Raw genomic sequence first — 20,735 nt, 5'->3', positions numbered from 1 at the left:
TGACTTAATTTCATTAAGGCCACATTGAGGTTACTTGTTCTGAATACAAATTTTTATCAAATTCTGGAGGGGATCGTAACACAACTGTCAAAAATCCATGTCCCCTGTTTATTAACTGAACAAGTACTGCACACCTCCCAAGTCCCTGGCAATGTTAAGACTATTGCAGATTCAGAACAAGTCTCTGCATTTATAGAGCTTACATTCTAACGGGCATTACTTTGTATGTCCATCATGCTTTTATACAAGGCCTGATAAAACTCATCCTTCCCAAAGCCTCCCCTGAGTAGTATTTAATAAAGGTCAAAGTTCAAACTGTACCTTGCTATGCCACTCGTAAGTGTTCTCTTCTGTGTGGCCTCCTGACTACTGGGATATGTTAAACTGTGGCTCAAACATTGACTTTTCGTGAAACAAAGGATTTTTTCTTTTGAACTTCATGATTGGAAGAATTCACATGACACCTGGGTTTTCTTTTAAAAAATCATTTTATACAGCTATTTTCTTGTGTGGACTCTCTGATGTCCTTCCCGCTCCTATTACTTTTATAGGATTTATCACCAGCATGGATTCTGTGATGAATGGTAAGATTTGATCGCCAGCTGAAGCTCTTACCACATGTCTCACACTTGTAAGGTTTCTCCCCCGTGTGAACTCTCTGGTGAGACTGCAGTTGTGAAGAGCGACTGAAGACCTTACCACACACATCACATTTGTACGGTTTCTCTCCAGTGTGGACGCTCTGATGAAGCTGAAGGCTTGAGGCCTGACTGAAGTGCTTACCACACTCCCCACACTTGTACGGTTTCTCTCCTGTGTGGACCCTCTGATGCATGTCAAGATTCAAGCTCCACTTGAAGCCCTTCCCACACTCCTCACATTTGTACGGCTTTTCCCCAGTGTGGACTTTCTGATGGGCTTGGAGGTGTGAACTGCGACCGAAACTCTTCCCACACTCTTCACATTTGAATGGTTTCTCTCCACTGTGGACTCTCTGATGGGCCAGAAGATTTGAGGCCTGCCTGAATACTTTCCCACACTCCTCACAATTATATGGTTTCTCTCCTGTGTGGATTCTGCAATGAATTTTGAGATCTGCTCTACGACTGAATCCTTTCCCACACTCGTCACATTTGTATGGTTTCTCACCAGTATGGATCAGCTGGTGAACCTGAAGTCGGGAACTCTGATTGAAGCCCTGTCCGCACTCCTCACACTTGTAAGGTTTCTCTACGCTGTGCGCCTTCAGATGGATTTGAAGATATGAACTCTGACTGAATCCCTTTCCACATACCTCGCATTTATAGGGTTTCTCCCCCGTGTGGACTACCAGATGAACTTGATAATGGGAGTTCCTCCTGAAGCTCTTCCCACACTCATCGCATTTGTATGGTTTCTCTCCTGTGTGGACTCTCTGATGGGCTTGAAGATTTGAACTCAGAGTAAAGCCTTTACCACACACATTACATATGTAGGATTTCTCTCCAGTGTGAACACCCTGATGGGCCTGAAGACTTGAAGGGCGACTAAAGCCTTTACCACATTCCTCACATTTGTAGGGTTTTTCTCCTGTGTGGACCCTCTGATGAATGTATAGATTTGAACTACAAATGAAGCCCTTCCCACACTCCTCACATTTGTATGGTTTCTCTCCCGTATGGACTCTCTGATGGGACTGAAGATGTGAGTTCCGACTGAAGCTTTTACCACATGCACCACATCTGAATGGCTTCTCCCCAGTGTGGACCCTCTGATGGTCCTGGAGATGAGAGGCCTGACTGAAGGCCCTTCCACACTCCTCACAATGATAAGGTTTCTCTCCTGTGTGGACTTTACAATGAACAGTAAGTGCTGATCTACGACCAAAGCCTTTCCCACACTCCTCACATTTAAATGGCTTCTCTACAGCATGGACTTTCTGAGGGGGTTGCAGAAGTGAGCTCTCACTGAATTCCTTACCACACTCACCACGCTTAGAGCCCTTCTCCCCCACGTGAACTCTCTGATGAATATGAAGAACTGAGCTATAACGGAAGCCTTTTCCACACTCGCCACAGGTATGAGACTTTGCTTTTGAGTGCAACTGCCGATGAAGATCAAAGGTAGGGAGATCACTGAAGGTTTTCCCACATTCATTACACTGGTGAGGTTTTGGTCCTGTGCGAGTCATACGATTCTGGTCCAATGCTGAAATCTTCACACTGTCTTTCTCACTATCATCGTTGCTATAAGGCTGGTCACTTCTGTGAACTCCATGATCTAGGTGATATGAAATCCAACCAATGACATCAACATCCTGTTTACACTGACACAGCTTATTTTTCATGGAAATTTGCTGGGATCTGTTTCGATATCTCTGTGACTCAGCCAAAGAAGATTTCCTCCACGAGTCCTGGGCTCTCAAAATTGGAAGGTGTGAGTTTTCAGTACCATTAGGACCATCCACTTTACAATGTGGTATACAGTTCTCATCTTCAGAAATTTGAATGGAGAGTCCTGCCCCAAGCTGGCACGGAGAATCACCTTGTTTGTGAAATCGAGAACTATTTATCATGGAGTCTGGGGGTCTGGATAGGTCATTTGTAATGTGTTGCCAGATCTGCCAGCAGGAAAGCTCTTCATGTGGCTCTCTGTCTTGAATGGTCCTCAGCGCACTTTGGCTGTTCCCTCCTATAGGGACAGAATTCAGAGATGTGGACAAGTGAAAACTTTGTTCAAAGAGTCAAGATCTCACACTTAGGACACCGTAGGAGACTTTAATGAACCCCAGGATTGTTCTGCTTACCTTTTCCACCATATATGAAATACTCAGGCTTACCCACTGATCGAAACCAACAATTAGCATTAATGAAATCCATCTAAAACAAAATTACTACCACCTGACAATTAAGTCATTTTTCAAAAATTACATGGTCTTTCCCACCACAGTACAGTGTCAATAAGGACAAGCAGCTGGCAGTGTTGACAGCTTTTAATAGTGCCCAGCAGTCAGTAGGTGTTCAGGAAATGTATGCATAGACGAATCCCAATCTGATGTCTGAGATTGTCTAGAATTCTAAATCCCAGTTGAAGTGTAAACAAATCAGAGTAGCACAAGTAAGGTGTCTGAAATAGGACAAGGAGGGGAAAATATAGTTTGCTAAGAAGTTGGAAGTCTGCACCAGAAGCAGCAGTATACTAAGGGGGTATTGAGGAGAAAACCAAGGGTGCTAAAGAAAGAAAAGCATGAAGATCTATACACTAGATCCTTCTGAGACTTCGGTACTGGCTCTCTAAAGGCCTTCCCCCACCCCTGCCCCAAACCCCCACCTCAAAAGGAGTCAAATTTAGAGGCCAGGGAAGAATGCTGTCTCTCTGAAAATAGTGTGGAAAATTTTTGTATATAGATACATTGGCCTTCAACAAGAATGACTGTTTCGAAGTGCAGAGTGCAGTTTACTGGTGAGATGGGAAATAAATTCCATTGCTTATGTTATTTAGAAGAAACAGACTAGAAACTATAAGGAATCATCACAAGTAGGAAAGCTGTCATTACACGAAATGCCTTCAAAAGTCATATATTTATTTATTTATTTTCCATTTTATTTATTTATTTTTAAATTTAATTTTTTCAGTGTTCTAAGAAAGTCATATATTTAAATCCATACACAAACATTAAGTCTGCAGTAATGATGTAAGATCCATTTATGATTATATACCTGCATTTGAAAGAAGCAAATGGGATGCAGCTGGGCAAACCTTTTTAGGGAAAGGGTAACTCACAAGCCGGCTATTTTCTGAGACCTTCCATGCCCTGATATAAAAGATATGGAAGTTGAATTTTTTCCCTCCTCTGGGGGAGCTGCCTAAGAAGTGGACAGAATAGGGGCACCTGGGTGGCTCAGTGGGTTAAAGCCTCTGCCTTCGGCTCGGGTCGTGATCCCGGGGTCCTGGGATCGAGCCCCGCATCGGGCTCTCTGCTCTGCGGGGCGCCTGCTTCCTCCTCTCTCTCTCTGCCTGCCTCTCTGCCTACTTGTGATCTCTGTCTGTCAAATAAATAAATAAATTCTTTAAAAAAAAAAAAAAAAGAAGTGGACAGAATAATCCTCTATCAAAAAAAAAAACCAAAAACCCCAACAACAACAAAGGGCGCCTGGGTGGCTCAGTGGGTTAAGCCGCTGCCTTCGACTCAGGTCATGATCCCAGGGTCCTGGGATCAAGCCCTGCATGCGGCTCCCTGCTCAGTGGGAAGCCTGCTTCTCCGTCTCCCCCTCCCCCTGCTTGTGTTCTCTCTCTCGTGTCTCTCTCTGTCAAATAAATAAAAATCTTAAAAAAAAAAAAAAAAAGAATTCATTTGAAGACAAAAAATATTTTGCAATATCCCTTCTTCACATGGATCTGTCCACCACCTCTTAGCTATTTCTGTGGAGGGCAGGTTTTCCTATAGATTAGCTCATTCGTTTATTCAACATATATTTACAGGGGCCCTGCCATGTACCAGGACTATTCTAAGCACCGAGGATAGTGAACAATCAACAAAACAGACAAAATTCCTCCACTCTTGAAGATTACACTCCAGTGAGGAGATGAAGATAAAATAAACAAATGAATAAAAATACGTGAGGTGACAATCACCCAAAATAAGGGAGCGCACAGAGTGTCAAGAGAGAACGACATTTTCAACAGGGTGGTCAGAACCCTTGCGGGAGATCAGAACGCAGTGACCTGCAGGAAGTCCAGAGGGGTCTGAAGGGTTCCAGGTGAGAGACTATTCGAGGCAGAGAGGAGCAAGTGAGGGACTCTGGGGCAGAAGCTTCCTTCGCAGGTCTAAGCAAGGGCAGGGAGGACAAGGTAGGTGGGGAAGGCGGAGCGAGAGGAAGGACAGCCGCCGCCAGCCAGGCCGTGGGGATGAGGAGCAGATCCCAGAGGACTCGCTACAGAAGCTGCTCTCGGTGGGTTTTATTCCGAGTACAAGAAGCCATAAGAGAATTTTGAACAGCAGACTACCATGATTGGACTTGAAGTTAAAAAGGATCCCCCGGGCTGCTACTTAAAGAACAGGCCACAGGAGACGGGTGGGAGCAGGCACCACTGCGAAGCCTGCGGCGATGATTCAGGGAAGAGGTCTGGCACTTGGACACGGGGGACAGCACACGGGTGCGCTGAAACAGAAACAAAGCAGATGGGCAGGAAACTGCGACAACGCACAGCTGCTTCATTCTTACCCACATTTCTCTCTATCTGGGGCGCTGTCTTCGTCAGCCACAGCCTCTCTTCTCTTTCTGTGCGCCATTTATCTCGTTTAAAGGGTTGATGTCCTGAGAACACGCAAAGTCATGAGTTAAAATGAGCATGCTACTTCCTAGAGAAGATTATCCTATTCTGCAAACCGAGGACAGTAGTCTTTGAAGAGCTGCTGTCCCTCTAGACAAAGATTTCCCAATTCTTTTTGTATGTTCTTCTTACAAATAATACCTGTATCTTTACTGAAAGTAAAGCTTTGGGGAACAGATGGATAGAATGTATTAGATTATTTCTTCACCCTGTGTTCAGTGTCTAAAGACCCACGTGATAGAAACCAAGCTTTGGTTTCTGCATACACGAGCTTACCAGCTTTTATACCATTGTAATGAAAAATGATACTATTGGGCACCTGGGTGGCTCAGTTAGTTAAGCAACTGCCTTCGGCTCAGGTCATGAGCCTGGAATCCCAGGATCGAGTCCTGCATCGGCTCCCTGCTTAGTGGGGAGTCTACGTCTCCCTCTGCCCCTCGCCCCTTTCATATAAATAAATAAAATCTTAAAAAAGAAAAGAAAAGAAAAGAAAGATGATACTCTTGTTGCCCTGTTAACAAAACATTTGGTTTCATCCAAAAAGTACATGTTTCCTCCATGCTGATTTAATCATATAGATGCATTAGTAATAAAAGCAACCCACTTTTGGACAGTAGATTTATCGGTCTATAAAGTGACGCCAACTTCAAAAAACAGATCCTCAAGATTTGTACTTCTATTTTCACGAGGGCCTTACCAAGTATATAAATCTGTTTTTGAATTATAACTATTAATTAAAATTGCAAGTAGGTATGTTAAAAATAAATAAAACGAACATGCTAGAGCTAAAATTTGAGTTCCAACTGCATATCCAAGATATCGAAAGTGTATTTTTCAAACCTTTTTTTAAATTATGACCCATTGAAGAAATAGCATTTATTTCATGACCCAATTACAAACATAGAGATGGGTATTACCCAAAGTTTGAATGACCTATTTCTAACCTGTTTTCCCCCGATCTCCTCCCAGTGACCCTCACACACTCATGCAATCAACTAGTTTTTTGCTGCAATGTATCCAAAGAAGCTCTGATATTCTCTCTCCTATTGATTGCATTCAAAACTGCTCACAGAACTCAGTAAATCAGTTTTATAATTCACTAATATGATAGGAGTGAGACCTGAAATCAAATAGACAAGGTATAGCAGTATACTGTCCATTTATAGTCCTTTACAAAAACCCAAATGAAAAAGACCTAAAAGATCCTGTTCAGAGAGACCAGAAACATCCTATGTCCCATAAGAATTAGCAAAATCCAATCCCTAAACTCAGGGAACCATTTTAAGAGCCCCAAAGCCTTAAAACCCCAAGGTGACAAAGATCCTCCAGAGGGAGGCTATTCTCACCCACTGAGACCAGGTTCCTGAAGTTTTCTAACATGACGTCACGGTACAGCTTCCTCTGGGCAGAGTCCAGCAGCCCCAGCTCCTCCTCCGTGAAGGCCACGGCCACGTCCTTGAAAGTCACTGCTTCCTACACATACAGCAAACACTTACAACCTCAATCTTACACCTAAGGTCGACTGCAAGAGGTAGAAGGATGGGTGGGGAGGACTGGTGGGGAGGACCAGTGGGGAGGTGCTCTGGCCCCTGAGCAATTCGTAGATTTCCCAGCCCTTCTCCTTCTCTCCTGCTGATGCTACACACCAATTGTCCTCAGCCTCATCACAAGTGCTGCTATGGAAAAGAAAGTTTTGTCTATTTACCCGGCCCTCTCAGTGAGCACTGTTAATAAGCAAACTCCCTAAAATACTAACAGGTGTATCCTCAACTAAAAAGGTTTTACTTTTTCATTAACACTGCCAATTACTTCAGAAATATCGAACAGTTTAGCCCCAGCACTGTCTTCCACTAGGGTGGGAACCAAGTCAGGAGTAGCGCTCTTTGTGGAAATAAACCAAAAGGGCATGCCAGGTCACTGAATGAAAAACTCTCTCTCTTCCTGTAATCTGTCTTCACTTGAATACCACACTCTGACTCCAGATCGCTGCTGTTCTGTGTGAATTTAAGCAGACGTCTTTTTCACAACCCCTTGTCTTCATATTTAAACTGAACATAGAGGCACCTGGGTGGCTCAGTTGGTTAAGTGTCTGCCTTCTGCTCAGGTCATGATCTCAGGGTGCTGGGATCCCTCCCCCTCAGCCCCTCCCCTGCTCAAGCACTCACAGGCTCAGGCTCTCTCTTTCTCTTTCTTTCTCAAATAAATAAATGACATCTTTTAAAAAAAATAAAATGAAGATAAAACCAAGCCCCTCTTCATAAAATTGTTCTGAGGTGTCAATGCAGTGAGCAACAAAACCTTTAGCACCCCTGGATTTTTTTAAACTAAGGTTATGTATTATTTTGACTAAAAATTAAAAAAAAAAAAAATGCTGGGGGCATCTGGGTGGCTCAGTGGGTTAAGCATCTGCCTTCGGCTCAGCTCATGATCCCAGGGTCCTGGGATTGAGCCTGTGTCGGGCTCTCTGCTCAGTGAGGAGCCGGCTTCTCTCTCTCTTTCTGCTGCTCTCCCTGCTCGTGCGCTCTCTCTCTCAAATAAATACATAAAATCTTTAAGAAATAAATAAATAATTTTAAAAGTACACTCAGGGGAAAATAAAAACAGTAAATAAACTACACATAGGGTTTGTGACTTAGGTTTGGGTGAGACAGAAGCTAGCTCTTGTCATTAGAAAGCTTCTAACAATATCTTTTCCTGTGAAGCTGAAGTCTGATCCCAACAAACTGTGCCATATTTGAGTATCCTACCAAAAAACATCCAGTGCACCAGATATAAAACGGACCTCTTCAATTCTGAATACCTAATACCCAATACATTAAGGACAAAAAAGGGCAGTAATTTTCAGAACGGTCTTTTGAGAAACAGATTGAATCAGGAAAACTCTCACTGTAGTGTTCCTAAAATAGTAAAAAACCTAAACTAAATGTCTATGAATAGAGAATAGTTTTAAAAAATAGGTATACAAATGTGAAGAGAATATGATACAGCAATTGTTATATAGTAACTGTGTGCCTGGCTGGCTCAGTCAGTTGAACATGTGACGAGATTACAGAAATAAAGCATCTATTTGGAAGCAGGGGAAGTAGCGAGGGGCAAGATATTCTCATTTCTATTAGTTGTCCTACTTTTCCTTGTGAGATTAAAAACGGATGAAATGAAAGCTAAAACCAAAACCAATTAAACTTAAAAGGCGTAAAGAAAAAAGCACCTGACACACTCAACAAGTCCACAGCTGCACTCTCCTTAAAAGAGAATTTATATGCAGTCTCTGAGGGCCAAAATGACTTTTTTTTTAAAGATTTCATTTATTTATTTGAGAGAGAGAGAATGAGCAGGGAGCCCAATGTGGGGCTCGATTGCAGGACCCGGAGATCACAATCGGAGCCGAAGGCAGATGCTTCACCGACTGAGCCCCCCAGGTACCCCTAAAATGACATTTTTAACAGCAAGAAAGGCAAGCCCTACTCACCTTGAATATGCTCATATTCTCTTTCCTTCTGGGGAAACAGAATCCTAGAAAGGAGAAAGAAGTCAGTGGAAACGGTCAAGTACACCATTAACCTATGGGACCGTGCAGGTGAACACGGCGTGATGAGTGGAACTCGGCACGTATACCAGACAGCCCCCTGACCCCTTTCAGCAGGAGTTCAAGGAACCACCTGCCCAATCACGTAAATGGCCCCATCCCAGTGAGCCTGTAGTTTCGACAGCAGTAATTCTTATTCTGGGTAGGGTATAAATTGAGACAACAGCCATAAGAGAAGGCTCTGGAGTCAATATGCGAGGGCTGAAATCCTGGCTAGCAGTGTGATCTTGGCCTGATGATTAACGTCTCTCTGCCTCGGTTCTGTCATCTGCAAGTGGGGGAGAAGAATTATCAATCTCATGGGATTGCTGTAAAGTTGAAAGCTATCAGAGCGCTGTCAGTTTCTTATTCCTTTCCAATTGCGTAGTATGTTCTGCAGAATGATATTCTATGGTTTGAAATTATTCCTGTGAGTGTGATTTCTACCAAGAGAATATTGTTAAAATACACGGGAGTTCACAGTTGTTGCTCTGTCATGTGAATCTCGGTGACAGCTCAAGATCTCTGGTTGTCTTTCTGATAATTTGTTACCTCAACAACAGTATCTAAATCGACACAGCCCACTTTTTCTAAAAAGGTATAAAAATAAGTGAAGTTTCTTTTTAAGCAGGAAGCGCACTTTTGACAGGTAGGTATGGAGGTAAAGAAAACTTATCAAACCCGAGATTCTCCAAACAACAAAAAACAGGTTGACAGTCCACACGTAGGGTAAATAAAAAAGACAGGCATCTGAGGCGTAAGCATATTGTTATGAATAAAGGAATATATAAGAAATAAATAGGTGAGGGGCACCTGGATGGCTCAGTGGGTTAAGCCTCTGCCTTCGGCTCAGGTCATGATCTCAGGGTCCTGGGATGGAGCCCCGCATCCAGCTCTCTCCTCAGCAGGGAGCCTGCTACCCCCTATCTCTCTGCCTGCCTCTCTGCCTACTTGTGATTTCTCTCTGTCAAATAAATAAAATCTTAAAAAAAAAAAAAAGAAAGAAAGAAATAGGTGAGAAGAGAAAGTTCCTGATATGGCAGAAGGCAAACCAAAAAATGGAGAATGAAAGAGAGTTAGAAAATCATCAGCGGATGCTACAAAAATGGTGAAAGTTTGGGAATAAGATAGTCACACAGTCTCAAAATATTAACTGGCAGATTCCTTACCCAAGAAAATAACCTGATACCAGCAACTGGAACAAACCCACAGACACGGGCTTCCCATGACGCACCAAGAAGGTGGCCTCACCGCTTACTTCTGGAGCATCCCTGCTGCTACCGCAGAGCCAGAACCCAATCACAAACAAGTATCAGATAAACCAAAAAAGGAAGGACATTCTACAAAGTAATTTGCCCATATTCTTCATACAAATATCATGAGCTAAATGCAGTCTGAGGAATCATTCTATTTTGTTTTGTTTTAAGTAATCTTTATAGCCAATGGGAACTCAAACTCACACCCCGGAGATCAAGAGTTGAGCGCTCTACCAACTGAGCCAGCCAAGTGCCCCGGAATCTTCTAGACTAAAGGAGGTTAATGAAATAAAAACTAAGTTCAGTGCAGATCACAGGACTGAACCCTGAACTAGAAAAGGAAAACTGCTCTCAGAGACTTTATTGGGGAAACTGGAAAAACGGAGTATGGGCTGTGGCTTAGGTAACAGTGTGTTATCACTGTTATTAATTCCATCTTGATCAGTCTCTAGCTTGCCTTCAAATGGTTCAGCAAAAAAACCAAAAACAATATACCAGTATGATAAAGCTGTGAAAGAGACCCCAAAAAATGGCTCTGGAAGCTAGCAGCAACAGCAGCTAGAATTTGGTGTTTCCCACGGATCAGAGAGAATCCGACAGGGCCACTCAGTCTAAGTGATGAACGTGAAAAGGACAAGACAGTCCTTAACACAGAGATAAAGACCTTCTACACTGACAAAAAGACCTCAAGAACTGCCCTCCCAACATGAGTGGCTGACTATTAATAATGACAACTGAGTGGAAAACAGTATGGAGGTTCCTCAAGAAGTTGAAAATAGAGCTATCCTAAGACCCAGCAGTTGCACAACTGGGTATTTACCCCAAAGATACAAATGTAATGAACTGAAGGGGCACGTGCACCCCCATGTTCATAGCAGCAATGTCCACAATAGCCAAATTATGGAAAGAGCCCAGATGTCCATCAACAGACAAATGGATAAAGAAGATGTGGTATATATATACCATGGAATATTGTGCAGCCATCAGAAAAAACCCTGAAATCTTGTCATTTGCAATGACATGGATGGAACTAGAGGGTATTAGGCTGAGCGAAATTAAGTCAATCAGAGAAAGACAATTCTCCTATGACCTCACTGATATGAGGAATTTGAGAAATCAGACAGAGGCTCATAGGGGAAGAGAGGAAAATATGAAATAAGACAAAACCAGAGAGGGAGACAAACCATAAGAGACTCTTAATCTCAGGAAACAAACTAAGGGTTGCTGGAGGGGAGGTAGTGGGAGGGATAGGGTGGCTGGGGGATGAACACTGGGGAGGGTATGTGCTATGTTGAGTCCTGTGAATCCTGTAAGACTGATGAATCACAGACCTGTACCCCTGAAACAAATAATACATTGTATGTTAATTTTGCAAGAAATTTTTAAAAAATTTAAAAAAAAGAAAATATAGTGAAAGAAGGAAAAAATAGCGACAACTATAGACTCATTTTGTTTCTCCCACCTACTAGATAAAAATTATTACAATATTCAGTCATCAACTTGGTTCTGCTTCTGGACAGCAGGTAAACCAGAACAAACCCTCACTGCTTAAAACTCCCAACTCAGCTACCACAAGCCAAAACCCTATAAGCAGCCCCACCTAATAGCCTCTTACTAAGACACCTGGGTGTGTGGGCTTCTTTGCTTCAGCAAGCTAAAATGAACTTAACTCTTTGATTACAGGTATGTTCCTGGGGGTTCTGGCTGATGCTCACTAACGGAGCATCAGGCGCTGGGTGTGGAGCCTGCTTAGGATTCTCTCTCTCCCTCTGCCCCTCCCCCCATTCATACTCTCTCTCTATAAAAATAAAATAAAAAATAATAAAAAATATCTCCTGTTAACTAACAGTAACTACAAGCTGATCCGACTTCAGGCAGAATTTCTCTGGTGCAAAAGATGGCAATGAACCCATTCCCCGAGGCCTGGGAGAAATATATCTTCAGATTTTCGAATTCCCTCCATTTTGACTCTACTTGCCAGCTGCTTTCTGCTCAAGTCAATACACTGCAAGGAGACCTGACAGTTGACTAGTGGGTTTAAAAATCACTGGACTCAGTAGACCGTATGGTACATCCAGCTCAGTTTTATCTATGACATCCAGCGAAGTAAAATTTCTAGGTCTGTTTCCAGACAAGAGGCTTTTTTTAGCTTCTCGAATTTTCACATGCACAGGAATCTCCCCAGGATCTTGCTGGAATGCAGATTCCTGGCCCCACGGGCAGGAAGTCTAAATCAGAATGTCTCAGAAGGGGCTCAAGGACAAGTATTTCTACCCAAGTGATGCCGATGCCACCGGTCTGCAGACCACAATTTAAATGGCACTGCAGCGTACCATCAGGCCCAAGGGAAACAGCGGCCACTAACAGAAATATACACAGAGTAACCAGGTAAGAGGCTAAAATGTTATTGTTACATTCCAAGGTTATGGGTAATTGACGGTTTTATTTATGTATTTTTGTATTTTTGATAACGATTAGGCTACTTTTAGAATATAAATACTATTTGAAATATATGACACAGATCAGAAAGTTACTTTAAAGTAAGAAAAATAGGGGCACCTGGGTGGCTCAGCTCAAGCTCTGCCTTGGCTCAGGTCATCATCCGGATCAAGCCCCGCATCAGGCTCCCTGCTCATCCGGGCCTGGTTCTCCCTCTCACACTCCCCTTGCTCGCATTCCCTCTCTCGCTGTGTCTCTCTCCGTCAAGTAAGTAAATAAAATCTTTTTAAAAAATAAAATTTTAAAGGTAGGAAAAACAGGGGTGCCTGGATGGCATCAGACTCTTGGGTTTCCACCTGAGTCCTGATCTCTGGGTCATGGGATCCAGCCCCATGTAGGGCTTCACAGTAGGGAGTCTGCTTGAGATTCTCTTCCTCTCCTTCTGATTCTCCCCCCGCCCCAGCTCGCATGCGCGGGCTCGCTCTCCCTAAATAAATCTTTAAAACAATAACATAATGTAGGAAAAACAGCAGTACTGCTTAACAGAGCCACTGTGTGACGGAAATGTGTTCATCTGTGTAAAGCTTTTAGAATCAAACTTAGCAACTAAGGCTCAGCTATAATCATGATGCAAGTGCGTGTCCCACACATTCTCCAATTTCCGTGACTATCTCAGTAGAAGAATGCCAAGCTCTACTCACGTGGAGCTCTGATGCCTCCTCCTCCGCGCAGTGCTTTTTGAGAAGTCACTGCTGGGGAAGGAAAGGAGGTTGTTAAATATCAGGTTTGTGTTTCCATTCCCGATAAATCACACTCCCCGGTACCAACTAGAAGCAACTCTCTCCTTCCCAAAAAAAAGGTCAGGAGTCCAGACAATTGTGCTTCCTGCGCTCATAGAACCTAAGAAATGGGCGCTTCTTGGATAATTACAGTAGTTTTAATAACAAGAGGTCTCCTGCGAGGCAGTTTTAAACCTTTTACTTGTACTACCTCGCTTCTTGCCTCAGAACATTGTATTCCTCACAACACAGTATTGGCAACGTATTACTTCTACTTCCCTTTTACAGAACAGCAAACCGAGACACAGAGGGATTAAGTAACCTATCCGGTAACCCACCCATATGAAGACAAATAGCTCGCGGGTGGGAAGCTAGGACAGGGGTGCAGAGAGCCCGGGAGACCCTCAAACCCGGGAAAGCACAACCAGAGCCCGCCCCATCCCGGAGAGGTCTCCAACGCGCAAAGCTCCGCCCAGGAGAACGCAAATCGCCACCCTCGGCTATCAAACCTCCGTTTTCAGCCGCTCTTCCTCTTTCTCCCCAAATGAAATGCTGGTGGCTGCGGGACCCAGGTGCGTTCTCGGGGGAAGTTTGAATGGATCGTGGACAGCGAACCTGAAACACTGTAATCAGGAAAAGATGGCTGCTACGGCGTCCTCCTGGGGGCGGAAGTGCCTGAGACCAACAGGCGCTCCTGGACTACACTTCCCAGAATTCCCGAAAACCACCGTCCTCAATGGAAGTACCGGCGACTACAAGGAACTCCTGGACTACACTTCCCAGAATCCCGCGGAGGGACGGGAGGGAAAGTTTACAGACCCGCCTCACTGTAGCGGCGGGATGTGGTTACTAGGATCTCTGGACTACAGGTTCCAGACTGCCTGGGGCGGGGGGCGGTAGGCTACAGGGCCGTGGTCCCTATTACATTTCACTGACTGTGGGACCGAAAAACAGAAAGATGCTCCCCTGGGGCGGAAATGCCTGACTGCTCTAAGCTCCTGGTTTTCAAAAGAAGGTCTGGGCAGAGGTCTTAACTATTCTAGCACGTCGGCGTTAGGAGAGTGTAGATTCTGTTCCTCGAAAGGCGGAGAAACTGAGTACCACTTTAGACATGCTGGAGGGACTAAAACACACAAATCCGTTGCCTACAACAGAGACTTCCTGGTAAACCCCAAAGAGCTTCACCATAGGAATAAGACCAAAAGGAAACATGGCCTTCTTGGACAGGATCTAAACGCAAACGTAAAGTCACCTTAGTCCCTGAAATTGCGTGAAAGTGAATCGCGGGCATCTTCCAACCCTTGCAGAAGCAAGTGAAAAATCCTTTGTAAAGAAAGATGTCAGTCATCATCCTGGGCCTCAAATTATTTCTGTAACTGTAGAGTTTGTGATGTCAATATTACCCCAAGAGAACTTTAAGGGGGACAAAAAGCATTACTTGGCATACAGAGGGCCATTTCATAATGATAAGTTTCAAAGTTCTGGAAAGTAATAACTCAGCTTATAGTTTATAAAGGGAAAATTGACAGAACTACAAAGAAAAAGATTCAAACTCAGTTGGAACTAGAGGGGTTTTTCTTTAAAAATATTCTATTATCGGGACGCCTGGGTGGCTCAGTTGGTTAAGCGGCTGCCTTCGGCTCGGGTCATGATCCCAGCGTCCTGGGATCGAGTCCCACATCGGGCTCCTTGCTCCGCAGGGAGCCTGCTTCTCCCTCTGCCACTCTGTCTGCCTGTGCTCGCTCTCTCTCTCTCTGACAAATAAATAAATAAAATCTTTAAAAAAAAATATTCTATTATCATATGGTCTCACTTACTTGTGGAGCATAAGGAATAACACGGAGGACATTGGGAGAAGGAGAGAAGAAGGGAGTTGGGGGGAAATCGGAGGGGGAGACGAACCATGAGAGAATGTGGACTCTGAGAAACAAACTGAGGGTTTTAGAGGGGAGGGGAGTGGGGGTTTGGGTGAGTCTGGTGGTGGGTATTAAGGAGGGTACCTATTGCATGGAGCACTGGGTGTGATGCATAGACAATGAAACTTGGAACACTGAAAAACTAAAATAAAGATTAAATTTAAAAAAAAAGGTTTTATTTATTTTAGAGAGTGTGTGAGCAGGGGAGGAGCAGAGGGAGAGTCTCTCAAGCAGTTTCCCTGCCGAGCAGAAGTCCCTTGCCGGGCTCCATCTCACCACCCTGACAGATCATGACCTGAGCCCAAAGCAAGAGTCAGACACTTAACCAACTGAACCACCCAGGTGCCCTGGAAATGGAGATTTTTTTTTTAAGATTTATTTATTTATTTATTTGACAGACAGAGATCACAAGTAGGCAGAGAGGCAGGCAGAGATAGAAGGGGAAGCAGGCTCCCTGCTGAGCAGAGAGCCCGATGCGGGGCTTGATCCCAGGACCCTGATACCATGACCTGAGCCGAAGGCAGAGGCCTTAACCCACTGAGCCATCCAGGTGCCCCTAGAAATTTAATTTTAAACAAGCACAAAGAAATATTTTTGCCTGAGGAGTTTCAAAGTACAGAGATTAAGAAAAAAAATTAGTGGTCATTTTAAAATCAATGATTTCTATTCAGTGAAGGATACAATAGACAAAATTTGAAAACATGTGCTCAGTCAGGAAAGGATATTTGTAATTTCTAAAACTGACAAGGTATCAATAATCAGAATATGTAATGCAAACAAGGAAAGAAGAAAGTAACCTGTATCTGTTCTCTGTGCCATGTTGCATTAAGCCAGGCATGGTTCTTGACGGATGATTTCCCAGAAGAATTTGGAACACAGAAATGTAAAAAAGACACAAGAATCTTATAATTATTGTTCCATTGAGATATAGCTTTCAATGTTGCTGGGGCCATTAGCCAAATCCGAAATATTCCACGTGTAGGGAATAATTAATCATGAAAAGGTACTAAACTCCATATCATAAGGTAAATTCAAATTACATTATTATGAGATACCAGCACATTCTGATCAGAAAGACTAAAATTTATTTTTTTTAAGATTTTATTTCTTTATTTGACAGACAGAGATCACAAGCAGGCAGAGAGGCAGGCAGAGAGAGAGGAGAAAGCAGGCTCCCTGCTGAGCAGAGAGCCTGATGCAGGGCTCGATCCCAGGACCCTGGGGCCATGACCCGAGCCGAAGGCAGAGGCTTTAACCCACTGAGCCACCCAGGCACCCCAAGGCTAAAATTTAAAACACTGAAAAAACCAAATGGATAAAGATGCCAATGTTTGCGTATCACTAGTGAGAGTGTAAATTGGTATAACCACTTTGGAATACTGTTTGAAAGTACCTACAAAAAAATAAACATACATGTCCTGCCCATATAAATTTTCCTCAAATAAATGTATTATACATTAAATACAAGACACGTTTTAGACTGTTCATGTCAGTGCTCAGTGTGATATCCAAAAATTGGAAATTACCCAATATCCATCAACAATGGAATGACTAGATCATGGTACATTTACACACTCCAATAATATCTAACAATGAAAGTAAAATAAAGTTCTCTGCTCCCAACAATATGTTGATGAACATCATGACATGATGTTGAGTGAATGAAACCAGATATAAAATACATACTCTATTTTGTACATAGGGTATAACTCCATTTACATAAAGTACAAAACAGGCTTGGGACACCTGAGTGGCTCAATGGGTTAAGCCTCTGCCTTCGGCTCAGGTCATGATCTCAGGGTCCTGGGATCGAGCCCCCTATCGGGCTCTCTGCTCAGCGGGGAGCCTGCTTCCCCCCCTCTCTCTGGCTGCCTCTCTGCCTACCTGTGATCTCTGTCAAATAAATAAAAAAAAAAAAATAAAATCTTCTAAGTACAAAACAGGCTAAATGAATTTCTGCCACTATGAGTTAGTGGCTACCACAGGGAAAAGGAAATAACTGGAATGAGCCAAGAGGGGTGTTTCTAAGATACTGGGTTTGTCCTGGTCCTCCAAGAACTGGACACCAAGATGCTAGGCAAGACTTTTAATGAACAAATACTTTATTAGTCAGGGGCCTGGGTGGTTCAGTAGGTAAGCGTCTGCTTTCAGCTCAGGTCAGTTCTGCATCAGGCTCCCTGCTTGGCAGGGAGTCCAATTCTCCCTCTGCTCCCTGTCCTCCACCAGCTTGTGCTCGCTTGCTCATGTGCTCTTTCTCTCTCACAAAAATAAACGAATAAAATCTTTTTAAAAACACAAATATTTTATTAGGGTTAACATCTGTGAGAGCAAATGATAGGGAGCTTGGGACAGAGGCTATCTGAGCTATGAGATCATGGTACAAGTGTGAGCCTGAGTGAAGAAATTTTGGATGAAAGATTTGCTGACCATCCTAGACTGCCTTGTAATCTAAGTAAAGTTCTTCAAAGCTGTCAGAGAGTCCCTGAAAAAAATTCATTGTATAGAGGAGTCCAGCCCCCAAGGATCTTGGGATTTTTATTGTGTTGACTGGGAGCAATCACGGTAAGACTGGCCTTTATACAAATCTGGTGGTAGATTTTAGAACACAGCAGCAGGAGTCTTTGGTCAATTATGCTCCCTCAGGTCAATTAATTGTGAAGCAGGAAACTGTCTTGTCAATTTGGGTTTATCTGATATTCCCTCATGATTAGATTTGATTGTCTATTTTTTGGCAGTAATAATGGTGAAGTGACATCCTATCAGGAGGCCTAAAATGTTGGTTTGTTCTATTATCAGTGAAATGAACATCTTGGCTGAGAGTAGTGACTGGATTTCTCCATTATAGACCTCCTCTGTTTTCTTTTATAATTAATAATACTTTATGGGGAGACATTTTCTTTTTTCTTTTTTTTTTTTTTTGGAATGAGGAGACATTTTCAACTGTGTAGAATCCACCCTATTTCTCAGGAACTTTAAACCAATAAGCCATACCTGCAGTCTTATGGGTTGGGAGGACAAAAATAATTTTTTTTCATCTCCTGAGTTTTCTGTAACAAATTCCCTGACAGCCTATTATGGTATCTTACAACAGCAAAAACAAAACAAACCAAAATGAAGGCACTGGGTTTTTGACATCATATCTGCTGAGAAGTTTAACACAGAGCTAAGACTGCTTTCTTTGGAGAGGCCTGTTTGCAAGTCTCATTCTTGATCAGTATCTGGATATTCAGATTACCCTGGAGGATTTCTAATATTCACCAAGAGTAGCTCACAGCGCCTAAACTCTGTGCAGTGTGGTTTATGCTGAATATCTATTTTCCTTCTGAGAGTCTCTAATTTTGGTACATGCCGGGCAGAGAATGCCTAAGGGACCAGCCCTCCAATAAAAAATCGAGGGCCCCAAATCTCTGGTGCATCTCTGGTGACAGTTCCATGTTATCACAATTGAGTGCTCAAGAAACCTAGTCCACTGTGATTCCATAAGGAGAGAACTCTTGGAAACTCACACTTGATATCCTCCAGATTTCATCCTAGCTACCTTTCCTCTTGGCTCGTTTTGCTTTGTATCCTTTCAGTTTATCAAATCAGTTGTGAGCACTCCTAATGTCTCCTGAGTACTCATAGGGAATGAAAGCACATGGAAGTAGCCTTAGGAAACCCCAACATACCACACAAATTGAGACAACACAGGCCTTAGTAAATACCTAGCATCCTATGAATGTGTGGTCCAGAAAATCAATTGTGGGAACCTCTCTTGACTTGATATAATCTGCTGAGTAAAGCCCTTTAATCGACTACAATGAAAAATCACCATTGTGTCCGACTATGGAATAGCATCCAAACCTGCTCTTCGTCTTTATTGGTTCCACATCCAGAGGGTCAACTGCTATTATTTTATGTTCTTTCTTCATGCACACCTTTTCAAAAAGGACTCTTTTGTTGTTGTTGTTGTTGTTGTTGTTGTTAATGCCTCCACAACATATGTTCACTTTATTTCTAGCTCCAGGATCTGCCCACTCCCTGTTATGGATTTATACTCCGAGCACAGCATGCATTAATTACAAAGATACAACTGTTAAAATGCATCAAGTTATTTGTGTATGTAAAACAACCAAAGAAGCTCTTGGCTTTGAAATTGGCTTCTTTAATTTTGATCTTATGTATGCCATATGACAATATAGAACACTCATAATGGCTTACTTTAAAGGGATAATTACCTGGTACTTTCCCAAATTCTATTACAGTAATTTACTGCTTTGATAATATTCCATATTCAATGAAAAACTGAAACATAAATTGAAAGATAACAGGTATGGAGGAGAGAGGTATTTTTTAAAAATGGGAAAAGACCACAAAATAAATGCTCCTTGCCAAGGAAAACCACCATGGAACTGCATCCCTTTACAGGTTGTCTTATACATGTACACATATACACACGCATGCACACAGAGACAGACTCACAAGTATTTATGTTTGATTATGCTATGAAGGCTACAATCTATGATTTTTCAAAGCCTATAACATGTATTTCTGCCATTACAGTTATCTGCCATAATCTTAATAGTTTCACATTAATATAGGAATATACCAAAACTCAAATTCCTACATATGTGTACTTACTCCCATTTATAAAAACTCAGTGAAATCATCAATATGGTGCTCATGATTTTGGTATTTTAATCTCATAATCTTAATTTCCAAATATAAGATTTCCAAATCAAAGAGACGTATTATCTATATTGACATATACTCCTTTCCCAGAAAAATGCTTCAGAGCTTCCAATAGGGAAAAGCATATAACTATCAATCTCGCCTCAAAAATACATTTGATAAAATTATCAAATTCCCACAAATTTGGGGGGCATTCCTTTCATGGGTGTAGGGAATAAAATATAGACCCTATGTAAGAAGTTTTGATAAATACTACAGTAATTAGAAGGCAAACATTTCAAGTTGGGATGGAAATGCAGTTAGAAATCACCAATTCAAGGTTGATTAAGAAAATTGTTGGGGCACCTGGGTGGTTCCGTCATTAAGTGTCTCCTTTTGCTCAGGTCATGGTCCCAGGATCCTGGGATTGAGCCCCACATCAGGCTCCCCGCTTGGCCAGGAAGCCTGCTTCTCCCTCTCCCACTCCCCCTGCTTGCGTTCTCTCTCTCACTATCTGTCAAATAAATAAAATCTTTTAAAAAAATTGTTATTGGTAACTACTGGTGACACTTTCAAAGTGTTACAATAAATTCCTGCCTTAACATTGATAGATAAAAAAGAGTAGGTGTGTGAAATACAGTTAAGTCCTAGCTAATGTAAAATCATTTTTCCAGTTTGTACTGTCAGAAAAATTACAAAAGATAGTTCAATATACACTGTATACAATCCTTGGAAAACCCGACAAGGGCCCAGATAAGAACCCAGCTTGAGAACAGAGGCTGTGGGAAGAGAAGAACCAACTGTAGTAATTACGTTA

At 42.6% G+C, this 20,735-nt stretch overlaps 1 protein-coding gene across 1 annotated transcript; it reads right to left on the bottom strand.

Annotated features, from left to right (window-relative positions):
- Positions 1-438: 438 nt before the first annotated feature.
- Positions 439-13,990, bottom strand: LOC308358544 (uncharacterized protein). Its single transcript, XM_080828773.1, has 6 exons — positions 13,862-13,990; positions 13,275-13,325; positions 8,783-8,826; positions 6,660-6,786; positions 5,205-5,297; positions 439-2,670 (listed from the first exon to the last, which is right to left on the bottom strand). Exons 3-6 carry the CDS (start codon positions 8,795-8,797, stop codon positions 485-487), a joined length of 2,421 nt encoding a protein of 806 aa, XP_080684899.1. The 5' UTR covers positions 8,798-8,826; positions 13,275-13,325; positions 13,862-13,990; the 3' UTR covers positions 439-484.
- Between the last annotated feature and the right edge of the window lie 6,745 nt (positions 13,991-20,735).

This window comes from Martes martes, assembly GCF_963455335.1.
Source record: "Martes martes genome assembly, chromosome: 17".
Lineage (NCBI taxonomy): Eukaryota > Metazoa > Chordata > Mammalia > Carnivora > Mustelidae > Martes > Martes martes.
Note: the sequence above shows the minus strand (reverse complement) of the source record. Positions and strands in the feature narration are given on the sequence as shown.

Excerpts from the sequence above, each read along its gene's own strand:
- LOC308358544 (XM_080828773.1), bottom strand. Across the intron at positions 5,298-6,659 it reads CAGGAACCTGGTCTCAGTGG|GACATCAACCCTTTAAACGA; the intron begins GTGAGAATAGCC and ends GCGTGTTCTCAG. Across the intron at positions 2,671-5,204 it reads CCAGATAGAGAGAAATGTGG|GAGGGAACAGCCAAAGTGCG; the intron begins GTAAGAATGAAG and ends CTGTCCCTATAG.